The sequence below is a fragment of the Kogia breviceps genome, chromosome 12 (genome assembly GCF_026419965.1).
Source record: "Kogia breviceps isolate mKogBre1 chromosome 12, mKogBre1 haplotype 1, whole genome shotgun sequence".
In the NCBI taxonomy this organism is placed as follows: domain Eukaryota; kingdom Metazoa; phylum Chordata; class Mammalia; order Artiodactyla; family Physeteridae; genus Kogia; species Kogia breviceps.
In genome coordinates, this window is record NC_081321.1 from 82,441,769 (window position 1) to 82,459,877 (window position 18,109).

The window sequence follows — 18,109 nt, forward strand, 5'->3', positions numbered from 1 at the left end:
TAGAAAGCCCAGAGATAAACCCACACACATATGGTCACCTTATCTTTGATAAAGGAGGCAAGAATATACAGTGGAGAAAAGACAGCCTCTTCAATAACTGGTGCTAGGAAAACTGGACAGCTCCATGTAAAAGAATGAAATTAGAACACTCCCTAACACCACACACAAAAATAAACTCAAAATGGGTTAAAGACCTAAATGTAAGGCCAGACACTATCAAACTCTTAGAGGAAAACATAGGCAGAACACTCTATGACATAAATCACAGCAAGAGCCTTTTTGACCCACCTCCTAGAGAAATGGAAATAAAAACAAAAATAAACAAATGGGACTTAGTGAAACTTAAAAGCTTTTGCACAGCAAAGGAAACCATAAGCAAGATGAAAAGACAACCCTCAGAATGGGAGAAAATAGTTGCAAATGAAGCAACTGACAAAGGATTAATATCCAAAATTTATAAGCAACTCATGCAGCTCAATAACACAAAAACAAACAACCCAATACAAAAATGGGCAGAAGAACTAAATAGACATTTCTCCAAAGAAGATATACAGATTGCCAACAAACACATGAAAGAATGCTCAACATCATTAATCATTAGAGAAATGCAAATCAAAACTACAATGAGATATCATCTCACACCGGTCAGATTGGCCATCATCAAAAACTCTAGAAACAATAAATGCTGGAGAGGGTGTGGAGAAAAGGGAACACTCTTGCACTGCTGGTGGGAATGTAAATTGATACAGCCACTATGGAGAACAGTATGGAGGTTCCTTAAAAAACTACAAATAGAACTACCATATGACCCCACAATCCCACTACTAGGCATATACCCTGAGAAAACCATAATTCAAAAAGAGTCATGTACCAAAATGTTTATTGCAGCTCTATTTACGATAGCCAGGACATGGAAGCAACCTAAATGTCCATCAACAGATGAATGGATAAAGAAGATGTGGCACATATATACAATGGAATATTACTCAGCCATAAAAAGAAATGAAACTGGGTTATTTGTAATGAGGTGGATAGACCTGGAATCTGTCATACAGAGTGAAGTAAGTCAGAAGGATAGAAACAAATACCGTATGCTAACACATATATATGGAATCTAAGAAAAAAAATGTCATGAAGAGATTAGTGGTAGTATGGGAATAAAACACAGACCTACTAGAGCATGGACTTGAGGATATGGGGAGGGGGAAGGGTAAGCAGTGACGATGTGAGAGAGTGGCAGGGACATATGCACACTACCAAATGTAAATTAGATAGCTAGTGGGAAGCTGCAGCATAGCACAGGGAGTTCACCTCTGTGCTTTGTGACCACCTAGAGGGGTGGGATAGGGAGGGTGGGAGGGAGGGTGATGCAAGAGGGAAGAGATATGGGAACATATGTATATGTATAACTGATTCACTTTGTTGTAAAGGAGAAACTAACACACTATCGTAAAACAGTTATACTCAAATAAAGATGTTAAAAAATAAAGTAAAATAAAATAAAATGAAAAAAAAAGAGAATGAAAAAAAAAAAGCTGAGACAGGCTGAAAGCTAGGCATCTTGCACCAAACAGCTAGCCAAGTTGTGAATGCAAAAAAAATATTCTTGAAGGAAATTTAAAGTTCCACTCCAATGAACACACAAATGATAAGAAAGCAAAACAGCCTTATCACTAATAAGAAAGTTTTAGGGGTCTGGATAGAAGATCAAATGAGCCACAACATTCCCTTAAGCCAAAGCCAAATCCAGAGCAAATGAAGTCTGAGAAAGACATGAGAAAGCTGCAGAAGTAAAGTCTGAAGCCAGCAGAGGTTGGTTCATGAAGTTTAAGGAAAGAGGCCATCTCCATCACTTAAAAGTGCAAGATGAAGCAGAAAGTGCTAACGTAGAAGCTGTAGCCAGTTATCCAGGAGATCTAACTAAAATAACTAATGAAAGTGGCTACACTAAACAACAGATTTTTCAGTGTAGACAGAATAGCCTTCCATTAGAAGACAATGCCATCTAAGACTTTCATAGCTAGAGAGGAGAAGTCAACATCTGGCTTCAAAGCTTCAAAGGACAGACTGACTCTCCTGTCAGCCTGTTAGGAGCTAAGGTAGCTGGTGACTTTAAATTTAAGCCAATTGTAAATCAACTATACTTCAATTTTTTTAATTAATTAATTTAATTTAATAAATAAAAATAAATTGAAACCAGTGCTCATTTACCATTCCAAAATATCCTAGGGCCCTTAAGATTTATGCTATATCTACTCTGTCTATGCTCTATAAATGCAACAAGACTGGATGACAGCACATCTGTTTACAACATGGTTTACTGAATACTTTAAGCCCACTGTTGAGACTTATTGCTCAGGAAAAAAATACTCCTCTCCAAATATTACTGTTCAATGACAATGCACCTGGTCACCTAAGAACTATGATGGAGATGTACAATGAGAGTAATATTATTTTCCCACCTGCTAACACAATGTCCATTCTGCAGTCCACAGATCAAGGATTAATTTAAACTTTCAAGTTATTATTTAAAAAACATATTTCGTAAGGCTATAGCTGCCACAGATAATGATTCCTCTGATAAATCTGGACAAAGTCAATTGAAAACCTTCTGGAAAGGAATCACCCTTCTGGATGCCATTAAGAACATTCATGATTCATGGGAAGAAGTTAAAAGATCAACAGGAACAGGAATTTGGAAGAAGTTGATTCTAACCCTTATGGATTACTGAAGGGTTCAAGACTTTAGTGAGGGAAGTAACTGCAGATGTGGTGGAAATGGCAAGAGAACTAGAGATGGAAGTAGAAACTGAAGATATGACTGAATTGCTGCAATCTCATGATAGACCTTGAACAGATGAGAAATTGCTTCTTATGCAATGGCAAAGAAAGTAATTGCTTGAGATGGAAGCAACAAAGGATTTAGAATATTACACAAACTTAGTTGCTAAAGCAGCAACAGGTTTTGAGAGGATTAACTCTAGTTTTTGAAGAAGCTCTATTGTGGGTAAAATACAAAATAGCATTACATGGTACAGAAATCATTCATGAAAGGAAGAGTCAATTGAGATGGCAAACTTCATTTTCTTATTTTAAGAAGTTGCCATAGCCATCCCAACCTTCAGCAACCACCACCCTGATCAGTCAGCAGTCATGAACATAGAAGGAAGACCCTCCACCAGCAAAAAAGATTACAACGCACTTAAGTCTCAGATGTTGTTTAGCATTTTTAGCAATAAAGTAATTTTTTATTATGGTATGTACCTTGTTTTTTAGACACAATGCTATTGCATATTTATTTATTTTGCGGTACACGGGCCTCTCACTGTTGTGGCCTCTCCCGTTGAGGAGCACAGGCTCCGGACACGCAGGCTCAGTGGCCATGGCTCACGGGCCTAGCTGCTCCACGGCATTTGGGATCTTCCCGGACCGGGGCACAAACCCGTATCCCCTGCATTAGCAGGCAGACTCTCAACCACTGTGCCACCAGGGAAGCCCTGCATATTTAATAGACTATAGTATGGTGTAGTGTAAACATAACTTTTATATGTATTGGGAAACCAAAAAATTCTAGTGACTTGTTTTATTATAATGATCTGGAACTGAACCCACAGTACCTCTGAGTTATGCCTGTAAACAAATAAATGAATAAGAGAAAGTTTGATGAGGAATGGGATATTCACATAGTTTAAATGTACCTCCCCACAAAATAGTTTTTACAAATGGAAAAAGAGTAATTGTATATAGAGAAGTCTGACAGACACTAGTAAAAGCAAGTGATTAAAGAGAACATTATCAGAAATAGGACAAAATCAAAATCACATGCCATCTGATAGGATGCAATGAAAAGAACACAGCATCCCCTCTGTGATATTCCTACCAAAATGCATGAGAAAACATCAGGAAAGCCCAAATGAGGGGCATTTTACAAAATAACTGGCCTATAGTCTTTGAAAAGTGTCAAGGTCATAAAAGTCAAGGCAAGACTGAGAAACTGTACCATACCAAAGAAGTTTGAAGAGGTATGAAAACTAAATGTAATGGGTGATTTTGAACTGGATCCCAATGATGCATACCACTGGCACACCTGTCAAAACCTGAGTGGGGTCTGGTGGTTATTTCCTGATTTTAGTGGATGTACTGTAGTTATATTGGGAAATATCCTTGTCTTTAGGAAATAACTAAATACAAACTAAGGTATTCTGGGGTGCTAGTACATTAGGTTGGCAACTTACTCTCAAATGGTCCAGGAAAAGAAACAGTTCTTTGCCTTGTACTTCCAGGTTTTCCTCAAGTATGTGATTATTTTTTAAATTTTTTAAAGAAAAATATTTGAGAGTATATAGTTCTATCTTCAGCTGTTAAAGAATTACTTAAACCTGATTCATGATCAGATTCAGATCATACACTGGTATGCAGTGGAAGATGAGAGCCAAATGTTGGCACTGGACTAAGCCAAAGAAAAAGTTGAATTTATGAGCTTTCAGACCCTAGTAAAATTAGACACTACTATATAGTTAGCTATCATCCTATGTGTGCAATTTTTGTAAGGGCCTAAAGAGAAGTCTATTTTCTACCCTCCAAAGCACCATCATCACGGTAAATACACAGTACACACCCCCAAAATATTTGTCAATTAATAATGCTTTAAAAAAATAAGGAAAATATTAATGATAGGCTTATTAGGAACCCAGTAACCACATGGATTATAGCAGAGCACATACAACTCCAACAGAACACAATTTCTTTCTGTTCAACTTAGCTTTGTGAAGAATGTAGAAGATAAGAATAAAGGCTAAACCTTTGGTGACCAGAACCACTCCCAAAAGTAGGCAGGAAAAAGTAATCCCTATCTCTGCAGTCAGGAAGACTGGACAAATCATCAACCCAATGGCCTGTCTTGGTGCCTATACCATTAACGATTTAGTCTAAGACAGTGTCCCTAAAGAAGTTACCTATTAAAATGCAAATATCCCAGAGTTCCCATCGAAATAAAGATACTCTGAATCTATACAATTATTCCTTGCACAGCCATTAATGTCCTAGTAATAATAATAATCATAACAAGCATGCATTTGAGTCCTCCTATGTTACAGGCACTGTGCTAGGTACTTTACATAAATTATCTCTACAAGACAGGTATTATCATTTCCACTTTATAAATAAGGAGACTGAAGCCCAAAGAAGTGGAATAACTTGCCAAGGGCCAAAAATCCATTCAATGGCAGTTTTCATTCAATACCAAGATTCAGACTTTTTCCATTACATCTTGCTGCTTTTTTCTATGTCATTTGCTGTTTTTGAAAATGGAGATCTAAGGTATGAAGGAATAAAATGTAATATAGGAAAATTTTTTTGGTACAGGGTAAAACTGAATGAGAATTCTGAGTTCCAGATAAAAGAAGCCAAAGAATGCCTCATAACCAAGACAGAAAGAAACGCTCTGAAAAGGGACAGAGGTGCACAGAAAGAGAGGAGGTGAAGGTCCTAACTGCCTTGGTTCCTTGGTTTTGCTACACAGCCTAACACTAGATTTGATGAGGTCCCTGAGTTGTTAATGAGCTCAGTTAAGAACTATGAGCTCAGATTTATCAGCTTGAAAGAGATAAATTATAAAGTTTATTAAGTGAGGACTATGGTGAACACTTAATTTTCCTCCTTTTGTAAGAGGGAAGAAATAAGGAGATATAAATCACACCCATCTGAATCACACCCATCTGACAAGTTATTAGACCACCTTCGAAGACAACAGAAGTTATATAACATCAAGTGCCTAAGAAATTTTGGACAAAACAATTCCATCCTGTTTAAGGTGAAAATGATGACTGACAAAAAAATATTTTAAAACATCTTTAACTAACTTAACATTGAATTCAGTTTACTGTTTACGTGCCATCAAGAAACAAATGTAGGACTTCCCTGGAGGTCCAGTGGTTAAGACTCCACACTTCCACCGCAGGGGTCGTGGGTTCAATCCCTGGTGGGGGAACTAAGATCCCACATGCCACACAGCACAGCCAAAAAAATAAAAATAAATTTTTAAAAATTTAAAAACTTGGTAAATAAAAAAAGAAACAAATGTAAAGCAAAATACTGCCTATAATGTGAAACCGTATGATGAGCAAAAGCAAAAATAATGAGAACTATGCAAGATCTGAAATATGTTACTATATAATTTTGTAGAAAATGTACTTTCTATTCATATACTGGAATCATATAGGCATTTTCATATTTTAACCAAGGACATACATTGGTCCCTATGGAACAAGGAAGCAACATGGCACAATATAAAGATCTCTGGGATCAGAAAGACCGGAATTTGAATCTTGGATCTGTCACTTACTAGCTTTGTAACTTTGGGCAAGTTATTCAATTTTTCTGCTCTTTTACCCCATATATAAATATGGAGTTAACAATAAATACCTTTCAGAATAGTGATTCCACTTCTAGAAATATTTAAGAATATAATTTAATGGAAAAGATGATTTGTATAACAATGTTCATCAAAATATTACTTATAATAATAACAAGTAAAATATCCAAGTATCGAGTATTAAGGGAATGTTTAAGTAATGCTATATACATCACCAGATCAGTGGTTCTCACACTTTACAGAGTACACAGCAATTAAACTAGCGAAGCTTGTAAAAATGCATATTCCCAGAACTTATACCCAAAAATTCTGACCTAGTAAGTCTGAGATGGGAATAGCAAATGCATAGTTTTAACAAATGACCAGGAATGATTCTGATGGAAGAGGTCTATGAAAATTCTGCATTAAATGCAATACTATGGTGTGATTAAAAATATGATTATGGGGCTTCCCTGGTGGTGCAGTGGTTGAGAGTCCACCTGCCAATGCAGGGGACACGGGTTTGTGCCCCGGTCCGGGAGGATCCCACATGCCACGGAGTGGCTGGGCCCGTGAGCCACGGCCACTGAGCCTGCACGTCCGTAGCCTGTGCTCCGCAACGGGAGAGGCCACAACAGTGAGAGGCCCACGTACCGCAAAAAAAAAAAAAAAAAAAAAAAAAGATTATGAAGACTTTGGAATAACACTAAAAAAGTTTGATACATTACTAAGCAAAAAATTCAGGATTCCAACTGTATGCTCTATCCAACAGCAACTACATTAAACATACATAGGAAAAAGTTATTTTAGCAATAGGATTGGAATGATTTTTACTCTTCTACTCAATTTTCTGAAACACAGTCATGTTATTATCATAAATGAATAAGTAACATATCAAAATTTGAATCAAAAAGTCAATGGATCTCCATGGCCTTCAGATTAAAATTCAAACTCCTAAGGGCAGTACACAAGTACTTCAATCTCCAGACTTAGCTCATATCCATGCTCTATAACAAACTACTTCTAATACCCCACATTATATATATTCTACATTTTCACACACAATTATTAAATATACTGTTCCTTTTGCCTGAAACACCCTTCCTGCAAATTGTCAACCTGACAAACTCCTACACATTCAACAAGATTCAAGAATCACTTCGTCTCTGAAGTTTCCCCTGACTACTCCTCCAAACAGACTAAAGGTATCTCCTCCTTGCTCCTGGCATTCCTGTAGCATTGAGACTTCCATTACAGCACATATCACACTGTATTAACTCTTTGTTAAATATTCTCCCATTATTCTACAGGTACTTGTTTGTAATTCTTCACCTTCTCCATTATGTCTCCAAAGTTTCTACGAAATTCAGAGTAACAAATCACTCTGGTCACTAGCCAAAGCAAGCCAACAGGAAGCAACTCTGTTCTAGGCTACTCCACCACCATGGAGTTTACCATGCCAAAGAACATCTCTGCATAATTCCTGCAGCTCCCCACAAACAAACTCCCACTCACTCCCATGGCTCCATACTAGAAGTAAAATATCTATACAAAACAGGGATAATTCTCTAAGTAAATATAGCAGTTTTTTAATATATTCAAAACATAAGATACTAAATTTAGCATAATTCATATGCTACATGAAACATTTCAAATGCAGATTAGTAACTAGAGGTATCAAACAAGGATTCAAAGTGGCTAAATACTAATTTGGGGGGTAAAAAGAAAAAAAGAAAACTAGTGTGGAAGAATGCTAATTGGGATCCAGGGGACAGAACTTCAAACACCTCCCCAGTAGTGAAACATGGGTTTATGAAAAAACCTACATATTGAGTAATCTTACAACATGAATTTTTTTAATAACTAGAAAATGGGTGTGGAAGAATTTGAATCTAAAACCACATTAGATATTAAAGCTCTTATACAATTCTATTCTATATCTTTGTTATAATAAATAAAAACATCTTACGAACAATTTCTGGAAATAGGCAAAATATATACCATATGCTGATACCTAAGAGCAGTATATAACAGATATCCAACAAAAAGTTCTAGGGACTAATTAAGTAGCAAAAAAAAAAAAAAAAAAAAAAGGAGTTTCCAGCACCAGTCCTATGCTATCCTATTTCTCTTGTCTCCAGTCAAATCCCTTTCCCCTTCTACAGCACCAGCCTTGTAAGAAGAAAGGATAAATGACCACCTTTATCCAACCCACTCTTGCAAATCTGAAAAATCCACTCCATCAACTCTGCCATTAGAGTTCCATAGCTTTAGTATTTTGGCCTAAAGTTTTGTTTCCTCTTTAAATGAAAATACTAAAAGAGCTTCCTCTTCCTAAAAGCCTTTACCGGTCAATCATACTTCAGTATGAATTGTCAGCACCCACAAATAATTGTTGGTGGTGGGGTAAGGTTAGGAAAGGCACAAGGGCACTGAGTCCATGACATGTGAGGAGAAATTAACATTGAGATATGCAGGAAACTAGAGATGATGAAAGCAAACTCTGTAAACTCCACAATTTTGAAGGTCCAATTTTTGTTTTTCTTAATCTACTTGTCACTATACACAGCCCACCCCAACTCTACGCCTCACACAAAATCTGCTACTCTTGGAGAGGGACAGTTGGCACAAAAACTAGAGGCAGGTTGAACCTGTACTAATTAGAATGGAGAAGAGACTCTCTTTTTAGAAAAAGAAATTTGAGCAGGAAGGATTAGAGGAAATGGGGTAAAGGGAACAGAAATATCAAGCAGGCAGCAAGAAATGAGGCTGGCTGTTTATGCCCACAACCATCAGTCAAGAGATGATCCAATTTAAGGGCAACAAGTTTAGGCCAATTGTTTCAGCTCACTTAACTAGAAGTAATTAACCACTTTAAATAAAGCTGCTCTCACAGCACAATAGAACCCAAATAATTCTACAGCACAATTGAATCAAAATTCATTTTACAGACAGATTCGTAAAGATATGCTGTTAAATAATAAAGCACTATATATAAGAAACACTCTCAGAGGTGAACTTTGGAGATTACAGTAGAAGGAAATGAGGAAAACAAAATTTATCCTTTGACCATATATTTTGATTCACCCTCAAAAAATCACACAACTGCAAGCCTCACCCAGGTTTAACACAAATGTAGAATTCACCTGCTGTCCTACTGACACAAAAGAAGAAAACTGGACTCTAAGAAGAGTTCTTAGATCTGTGTTACACAAAAAAATGCATTGGGCTGTCAACTGGCATTGTGCCTCTGGCTGCCATATGGTTTACATGACCATGTCATCACTAACTAGAGAAAGAACTGGCACACAGATGAGTCTTCTGTGTAAATTCCTGCTTTTTCAAATGTAAGATAATCTCTCATATCAACATATAATGAATAACCAAAACTCATCATATTTTAATTAATTAAAACCATGCTGCAATATGTTCAAAATGGAAACCAAAGACACACTGAAATGCATTAAATGTTAAATAGCTTCAGGTTCTGTAGGTTAAAATTAATCTTTTCTAACCCATGATTTGAATTATAGTCAGCTTCCTTTTCTAGTTAAATACTCAGGAAAATGTTCTAAAATAGGCTCTTTGAAAGAATTTTCCAAAATTACCTCAAATGCATAATTAAGTAAACTATTTCAGTATACAACTGAACTAATCAAATTGTGTTTACTGTAACCCGAGAGATTAAATTGCTAAGGTCAGTAGGCACACTACTGAATACTGTAAGTTTCTGCATTAATGTCAGTGAAGACCTACTTCACTCATCTGCAACTGTAAGAAACCACTGAGATGCACTAGGAATTGGGCGATGTAAAAACGGACAGGTTGAGTAGTCACCAGCTGGTTGTCCTAATTTCCTGCTACACATCAGCCTCACAGTTTTGAAGAGGGAGCTGAAATCCCTTTAGTTGAGAAAGAGGTCAATACCAAAATTCCCTCTCCTCTCTCTTCACTTGCCATCATGCAGCTGGCACTGTTGACTCTGGCAGACACAGCTCCCTGAATATAATGGTGCAATCACCACTTCAAACACCATTACTATCTAAAATAGATAACCCACTTGCAACTTGACTATTTTTATAGATATAACATTTCCATGCAGTTTAACTGCTCTATTTGTGATTTATTCCATTTAACTAATACAGTTTCCCTGGGAATGAGTACCTTATATCAGAGTCCCAATAACCACAATTGCCCAAATAGTTGTGAAAATTACAATACTTCCAAGTTGCCTCTTATCTCCTTGTATCCATCACCAAAAACTTCATGAACTGAATCCTGAATCTGAAAAATTTATAAGCTCTCTGGTTTATATACCTTTGATAACAAGAAGATTATTTTTCCTCAGTTCTTACTGATATACTTCTTCACATGGGAGTCTTGAGAACTGGATTCCTTATGTTCAACAAGAATTTACTAAATACACTTTACATAGTATTCGACTCTTTGAGGCATTAAGAAAATCAAGTAAATTTGAGGTATTAACAAACTTTTTACTGCTTTATCAAAGTACAAATAATTCTTAATCTAGACTAAAAAAGAAATAATTTAACACAGTTTAAATGGGAATTATTTTTGTTTAGATTAAAAGGTGGTTATGCCAAAGAGAGATTTTAAAAAGCTCAGCAGCTGTCTCATGAAAGATATGTTAAATAAAATGAAATTTCACATATAATATGAAGGAATAAAAGGAGGGAAGCAACTCAAATTGAGTACTCTAATGAGCTCTAATGAGCTCAGATTTTTTTAAGGATGAAAGAGGGTGGTGATAGGTAAAACTGAAAACAAACACAAAAGTGAAGTTGTACACTTGCCCTAGAAAAAGGCTAATGTCCTTTACAGCTAAGTTTGAAAAAAAGGAGGGAAGTAATAGAAATTCACTGCTATGACAGCTAATGTAACTTTAATCTCTCACAGAGTAAAACTGTGGATGGTTTTAGACCACAAGAGAATTTCCTAAGACATCTAACAACACCAAGAATCTGATTCTTCCCAACTTCTACTTTGCTCTTATCCCTAGTGAGAATCATTTTCAAACCAGAAAGGATAAACAAATAATGCTAGATTATTGAAGCTCCAAAAAGACAGAGATCATATGAGACACTTAGCTGCTTTAAATGAATCTAAGTATCCAGACCCAAAAGAATTAAAAGCAAGGGGGTAGAAGGAATTTGCACAATACTAGGCATCATCAACAGTTCGTTATCAGAAACAAACTATAACAAACTAGTCTAATTTTCCTGGAATTTATAGACTTACTACTACAGGGGTAGATCAAAGGAATGACAAACAGAACATAATGTGAATATAGAAAGGCAATGGATAAAATACTTCATAATATTCAAACAGATATATTGGAGAGAAACAGCTGGCTAATAGTTCTGTTAAGTGGCTTCGATGTTAGTAGGAAGACCAAGCATAAAGATTGCCATTTTTTAATTTAAACCAATCTGAAGACAGGTTCTTTATTAGTTTTCATTATACAATACATGTTCGCTGTAGAATATTGGAAAATGCAGATAAGCCTAAATAAATAAATAAATAAATAAATAAATAAAGATCACCCACAATTCCACCATTCAACAAAGAATACTATTTACATTTTGGTGTTTATCATTCCAGACTTCCTAATGTACAGTATAAATGTTCACACACACTTATTCTTTGTTAAAGAAAAGGATCATACTACAAATGCTGTTCTGTAACTTTTTTTAAAATTCAAATATATCTAGTCCCAGTATATTCCACACTGGTCAAATGACACCTAGTACATTTTGTTCATTTCTGGTCACCACATTTGAAGAGAGTCATTGAAAAATTTGAGAATATGAAAGAAAAAGAGGGTAGTGAAAAGTATAAAAATGTAAGTTCTTACCACCTATGCTCTATTGCCACATGACAACAGGCTGCTAAAATCTTGGGGAAAAAATAGATTTATAAGAAAACAATATAGCTAAATATTAGCTAAAGAACTGCCCTGGCTACTTTGTATTTATTCATAAAGCCAAACTAGTACCAACTGCTGGAAATTACAGGGAGGTGAATTTCAGCTCAATAAAAGATGATTTTTTTTAATTATTAGAGCTGTCCAAAATGGAATGTATGGATGTAGCCATTTCAGGGTTTAACAGAACTGGAATAACTGGTAAAGGATGTTAGAGGTAAATTCTCTAAGTAAGAAGTTGGATAAAAAGGCCCCTTTCTATTTTAAGATTCTGTGATTCTAATGGAAAATTTACTACAGAAATTTACTCCTAGTATAATGTGAAGCCAAACCCTTAGTAATTAAGGCCTTAAGACACAGAGTCAACAAAATGGTAAGGAAATGGAGATATTTAGTCTTGATAACGAAAGTAGGAAGAGGTGGCACTAAAGACCTTAAAATTGTTGAAGCATTGTTACATAGAAGTTGAGATTAAATTTATTCTGGAAAGCTCCAAAATTTAAAACTAAAAATAAAATGTAGCAGTTCAAGAAAGGAAGATTTCAGCTCAATTGAAGGGAAGGGAAGGTTTACTAATAAATTAGAGCTTTCTAAAATGAAAAAAAAAGAAATAGAGTCAAGTGCTTTAAAGCTGTGTGAGAAATAACGGCACAATGATGAACACCAATGTGCATTAATTTCTTTATACCTCATTTAATCCTTACAACAGCCCTATATGATAGGTATTATTACTATTTCCACTTCATAGAAGAGCACAGTGAGGCTTAGAAACATATTTATATTTATTCAAGGTCATTTTTTACTATTCCTAAAAATCACAGTGTCACCCAAACATACCTGATTCCCCATCATACAGTTACTGCTCACTTAGTAGGTAATATGTGTTCAAAAGCATCTTCAGAAAAGTCTTTATCTACTGATCCCTCCAAGGGCAGTTATGAGTTGCTCTTTGGGTATTTTTTAAGCAAAAAAAAAAAAAAAATTTAAGGATTTTTAAATTAAATTATTATTCATGGTAAAAAGTGTTCAGATTAGACTATCTAATTGGCCATGTACCTTAAACTTTTGCAAATAAAACAGATTCAACGGCTTCCCTGGTGGCGCAGTGGTTGAGAGTCCGCCTGCCGATGCAGGGGGACACGGGTTCGTGACCCGGTCCGGGAAGATCCCACACACCGCGGAGCGGCTGGGCCCGTGAGCCATGGCAGCTGAGCCTGCGCGTCTGGAGCCTGTGCTCCGCAATGGGAGAGGCCACAACAGTGAGAGGCCCACGTACCGCAAGAAAAAAAAACAGATTCAATGAGTAAGACTTAAGACGCAGTAAGGCAAATCTGAATCACAGAACTTAAAATCTTTGCCATTGCTAATTATGTGACCTTAGGCAAGTTCTTAATCTTCCTATCTCTTTAGTCCTTCATCTGAGAAATGAGGACCAACATCCTAAGGTTGATACAAGAATTGAATGAGATGACACACGCATTTAGCACAGCTTCCGACCCTATTAGTACACAACACAAGCAATAAAGTAGGGCAGGGGAGTACCAAACCTATTCCACAATTCATTCCAAAACAGTTTAAAATTTTGAAGTGTCATTATGTTTGAAGGAAAAGGGATAATTATCTATTATCCTGTAAATAAACTTTTGATGACAATCATTTGTGAAATAAAGTGACAACTAAATAAAATGTGCCTTCTTAGGACTTTCATTTTATGCAAAGGATCACCAAAAGAATATAATTTCAATTCTCATTTTCTTCAAAGCCACTGTTTTAGTTATTTGTTCAGTATGAGATAGATAAATGCAAGTTTATTGGTTTTGATTTTGATGTTTTACACCTTGGTTCAAACTACACTAATGAACACACTTTTTTTAGGTTTTTTGTTTTGTTTTGTTTTGTTTTCTATGTGCATTCTCATTGTAGAGCTACTATTGCTACCTCTGACAAAACCAGCAAAAGAGAAAATCTCTCATTCAAGAAGTACATTGGGGTCAAAATCTTGGTGTTTTATTTATGTTTACCAACATTAAATAGTTGCTATTCTATTCCTAAAATTTGACATCTATTCTTTTTTTGAAATAGCACAACTGAGAAGGTATTTAAAAGATGTTTACCTTTAAGTTCTATCACAAAGATATGCTTTTTAAAACACCATTTATCTCAATGAAATTAACCAAAATTCTCACTGTTCTCAAAGAATTCTTCAGTGTTTTTCCAAAGAAATTGATTATTTTTAGAAACCTCTTTCAGGATATAGGTTTCTAGCCATAATTATTTTTATCACTGATATGACCCACCGGCGAACTTTAAAACTATAGCCAAATAAACTGCTTCTGTATACACTACCTGTGACTAACGGCAATTACTAGAGCTATAATCCAAAATATGTACACATTGTCTACTTGTGATTTTTTTTATGACTTCTAAGCTCTTTACATGCCACAGTTGAAAACCAGAAGTACTTAACTTTCTTTTGACCCTTATTTGTATCACCAGTAAAATTAGAAATGATAAATGATACTTTATTATTTGTCCAAAGTATAGAGCCAAATGAGAAATATACAAAGAAATTTGAAGTACATGTTTTAAAAACATATTTCAATTTGATACTTGTAAAAATGTTTTTGGAGGATGTGATTTAGCTCTTCGGTCAGTCTTTGTAGAAGAAGACAAACATACAACAGCAATGACATCCAAACTCAGTCCTTTACCTTACATCTCCTTTCCCTCATACCTCCTAAAGAGAGCAATCTGGAAGGGACTGGCATTATTAGATTCAAAATCCCAGATGGAGTTACAGAGAGCAGAGCTATTTTGAAAAATTAAAACAGTGACATGGCAACAGTCCAGATAATAAAATGAGTCAAGGTTCTACAGGATGTAGAAAAAATGAAAAGTGCCATCTACTTGTGATTGAAAGTGAAAATTACTCAACAAGGGAGTACACACAAGAGTCATCACTTCTAAGACTTAATGAAAAAAATGTCCCATAAATATTCATTGTTCTGAAGTGAACTGTCATTCCAATAAAATGTCACTGTCAACAAGTATAGATGATCACGTGGAGTTTTCTAAAATCCTATCAACTATTTTCCAACTAAAGTCATTACATTGTAATAGAAATATTCTCATTTACCCTGTTGGCCAGGACTGTAAATAACTGCTTTATCTGACCACCAAAACATGAAAACTTGTGTAAAGAACACAATGTCATCACCCAAAAGTTTGTATTAAGCACAACAGTAGCAAAAAACAGTTTTTAAAAACCAAGAATCACTTGAGCTTAAAAAATTTTTACAAGTACAGTTGAGCTGTCTAAGAGATGTTTTAGGGTGAAGATATGAATGATGATTGATGCCTCCAAAAATATCCAGGGTAAACTGAATAGCCATGATTTTAGAAACTTAATAGCTTTCCTTGAATTTTATCTAGTGAATATTCTTCAGGCTTCCTCCCTCACAACTGATTTCATTTGCCCATTATTTCAACTTTTAAGTTAATTGTTTTTTCAAATATGCAAATGAACCCGGCTATTTCCAAGGTACTGCCTGCTGAATAAAGACCTTGACTTTTTTTTAAATGTCATCTTAGAAAGATTCTCCAAGCAATATTAGTCTCACCTGGAACATCTCCCCATTAAAAGGCCTCTGCTATATTTCATATACACTTTCCCAGTCCCGACCTGGCATCCTTCATCCTGAGATATAATAACCAAGTTTCACTCAGCCATGTCCAGGTGGCTGAAAGTACTGCTGGGGCTGCCTAACCTGCCTCATCAAGTTTTACACACACCCTGTACTGATGACATCTCATTCGAAGGTTCACTTTCTTCATTTTGTGGGATCATATCCCACAGCACAGCAAATGCCTTCTGCAAGAGAAGGGTAGCAGCGACCAAAGGCTGTGGCTTTTGCAGAATAATTGCATACACGCAATACTTCTTTGCCAATTTCATTTAAGTAGACAAAAAAAAAAAAAAAAAAGGCCGGGTTCGAAGGAGAAAACATATAATAAACACTGATGTAAAGAAGGTGAAACGCAGAAATTCTTCCAGCAACACTACTACATGTATAAGTTCTGCACCACAGCTCAGAGAAAAGTAGCTACCGACGCATTGATGGAAGGCTATCTTAAAATTACTCAACGAATCTAAGGCATCAATCTGACTGGGAGGTTCATGCCTCCTCTCCATTACACACGTTCTGTTTTCCTACCTAATTTAAGAATGAATCGCTGGCAGCCACCAGGTGCAATAACCACGAGGAGCAGGATGTATCCATCACAATGCACAACGAGGTGTGCAGACCCGGAGCCGGTTCCAGTTCTTACCTTAGCAGATTAGACAGGGGCAGGGGTCCGGATCCACCGCCCAGGATCCCTCCTTTCCTGCCAGACAGGAGTTTCTCCACCAGAGCCACATTTCCAGTGCGAGCAGCTTCCAACAGCTCCTGGTCCTTCCCCATAGTCTCTCACCGACTCCCTCACAGAGTCCTTTCCCCTTCGGGTCCTCCTCTCCACCCACCCCCACTGCCCCCAAATCCAGGGCCCTCCCCGCCCCACCCTAAGATAATGCCAGAGCTTCAGCACCGGGAGATGCGTGCAGCCCCCAGCCGGGGACACCACTCTCCACTCCTCTTCGGGGCGCAGCTTTCACAATGAGAATCAGACCATGTCTTGGAAGAGGGTCTGGCCGAGCTGCGAGCCGCGACGCGCCCTCACAGCCACTCCCCTGAATTCCCGAGGCCTGGTTCCCGCGGGTGGGGCGTGAGGGGGTGGGGACCGGGGGTGCTTTTGAGGAGCGGGAGGAGGATGGTGAGGAGGTCGGAGGAGGAGACGGAGACCGTCCTCGCCTGAGCCCGAGCACCGCGAACGCCCGCGGCGGCGGCGGCGGCCCGGGCGCCCGCGCGCCCTCGCTCCCCGGCCCGGGTTCTCCTCAGCTTTCGCGCCCGGCCCGCTCGGCGGTTAAGGCGGCGGCGTACGCGGCCCGAGGCGGAGAGGAACGCGGCGGCTGCGGCTCTAGCGGCCGCGGCCCGCGCCGAGGCTGGGCGGTGAGGACGAGCCGCGGCGGGCGCGTGCCGAGGGCGGCGGTGGCGGAGGCGGCTCGGGGATGGGATAGGGAGGACGGACGCCCAGGTCCGTCGGCTGCGGCGGCTGCAGCTCTGAGGCCTGGCGCCCGGGGCGACCGGCGCGCGGGGGGCGTGTGCGCGCGGGCAGGTGCGGCCAGTGAGTCCGTCCAGAGTTGTGGGTGGGGGGAGGAGGTGGGGGTGGGGGGAGGAGGTGGGGGGTGGGGGGAGGAGGTGGGGGCGGGGCGCCGGGGCGAGATTCTCCTGGTTTTCGTGGGCGGGGACCCTCCCTCTTCCAGTCTCCTTGGGAGAGATTTAACTGTGTGAGGACTGGAGTTCTCCGGGCCGCTGCGACTCCTCAGCCGGGCGGGCGCCGGCGCCACGCCTCGGGTCAGTCACGACGCGTGAGGAAAATCCTCCATGTCCGGGATGGGAGGCTGGTGATGCTGGGAAGGAGCCCTCTGCCACCGCTTCTGTCGGTGTCCGTGTGACTGGACCGGTTTTCGCCCTTCCGTTTACCTCCAGAGACGACTGAGACCTGCCCTTGCTTAGAAAGAAGAGATTTGTTTTATTCTAGTTTCTGTGACACTGGCCACTGAATGGTTTGTGACTGTTCCAGTTTTTCTAAGGTCTTTCATCAGTCCTCTATTTCAGTTGGGCTTTGAGGATCTGCTGACTTGTGAAAATACCAGGAAAAAGGCTCTCATTGAAAATTCTAACACATTCACACTGGGAAAAAATATAAATGAG

At 38.3% G+C, this 18,109-nt stretch overlaps 1 protein-coding gene across 1 annotated transcript in view; it reads right to left on the minus strand.

The window, feature by feature from the left end:
* The window catches only part of ANKS1B (ankyrin repeat and sterile alpha motif domain containing 1B), a 1,077,938-nt gene extending 1,060,886 nt beyond the window's left edge, over positions 1-17,052 (minus strand). Inside the window, exon 1 of the mRNA XM_067009945.1 lies at positions 16,626-17,052. Within this exon, the coding sequence (XP_066866046.1) occupies positions 16,626-16,759 (134 nt within the window). The 5' untranslated portion in view covers positions 16,760-17,052. The remainder of the gene's footprint in view (positions 1-16,625) is intronic.
* Positions 17,053-18,109: the final 1,057 nt, after the last annotated feature.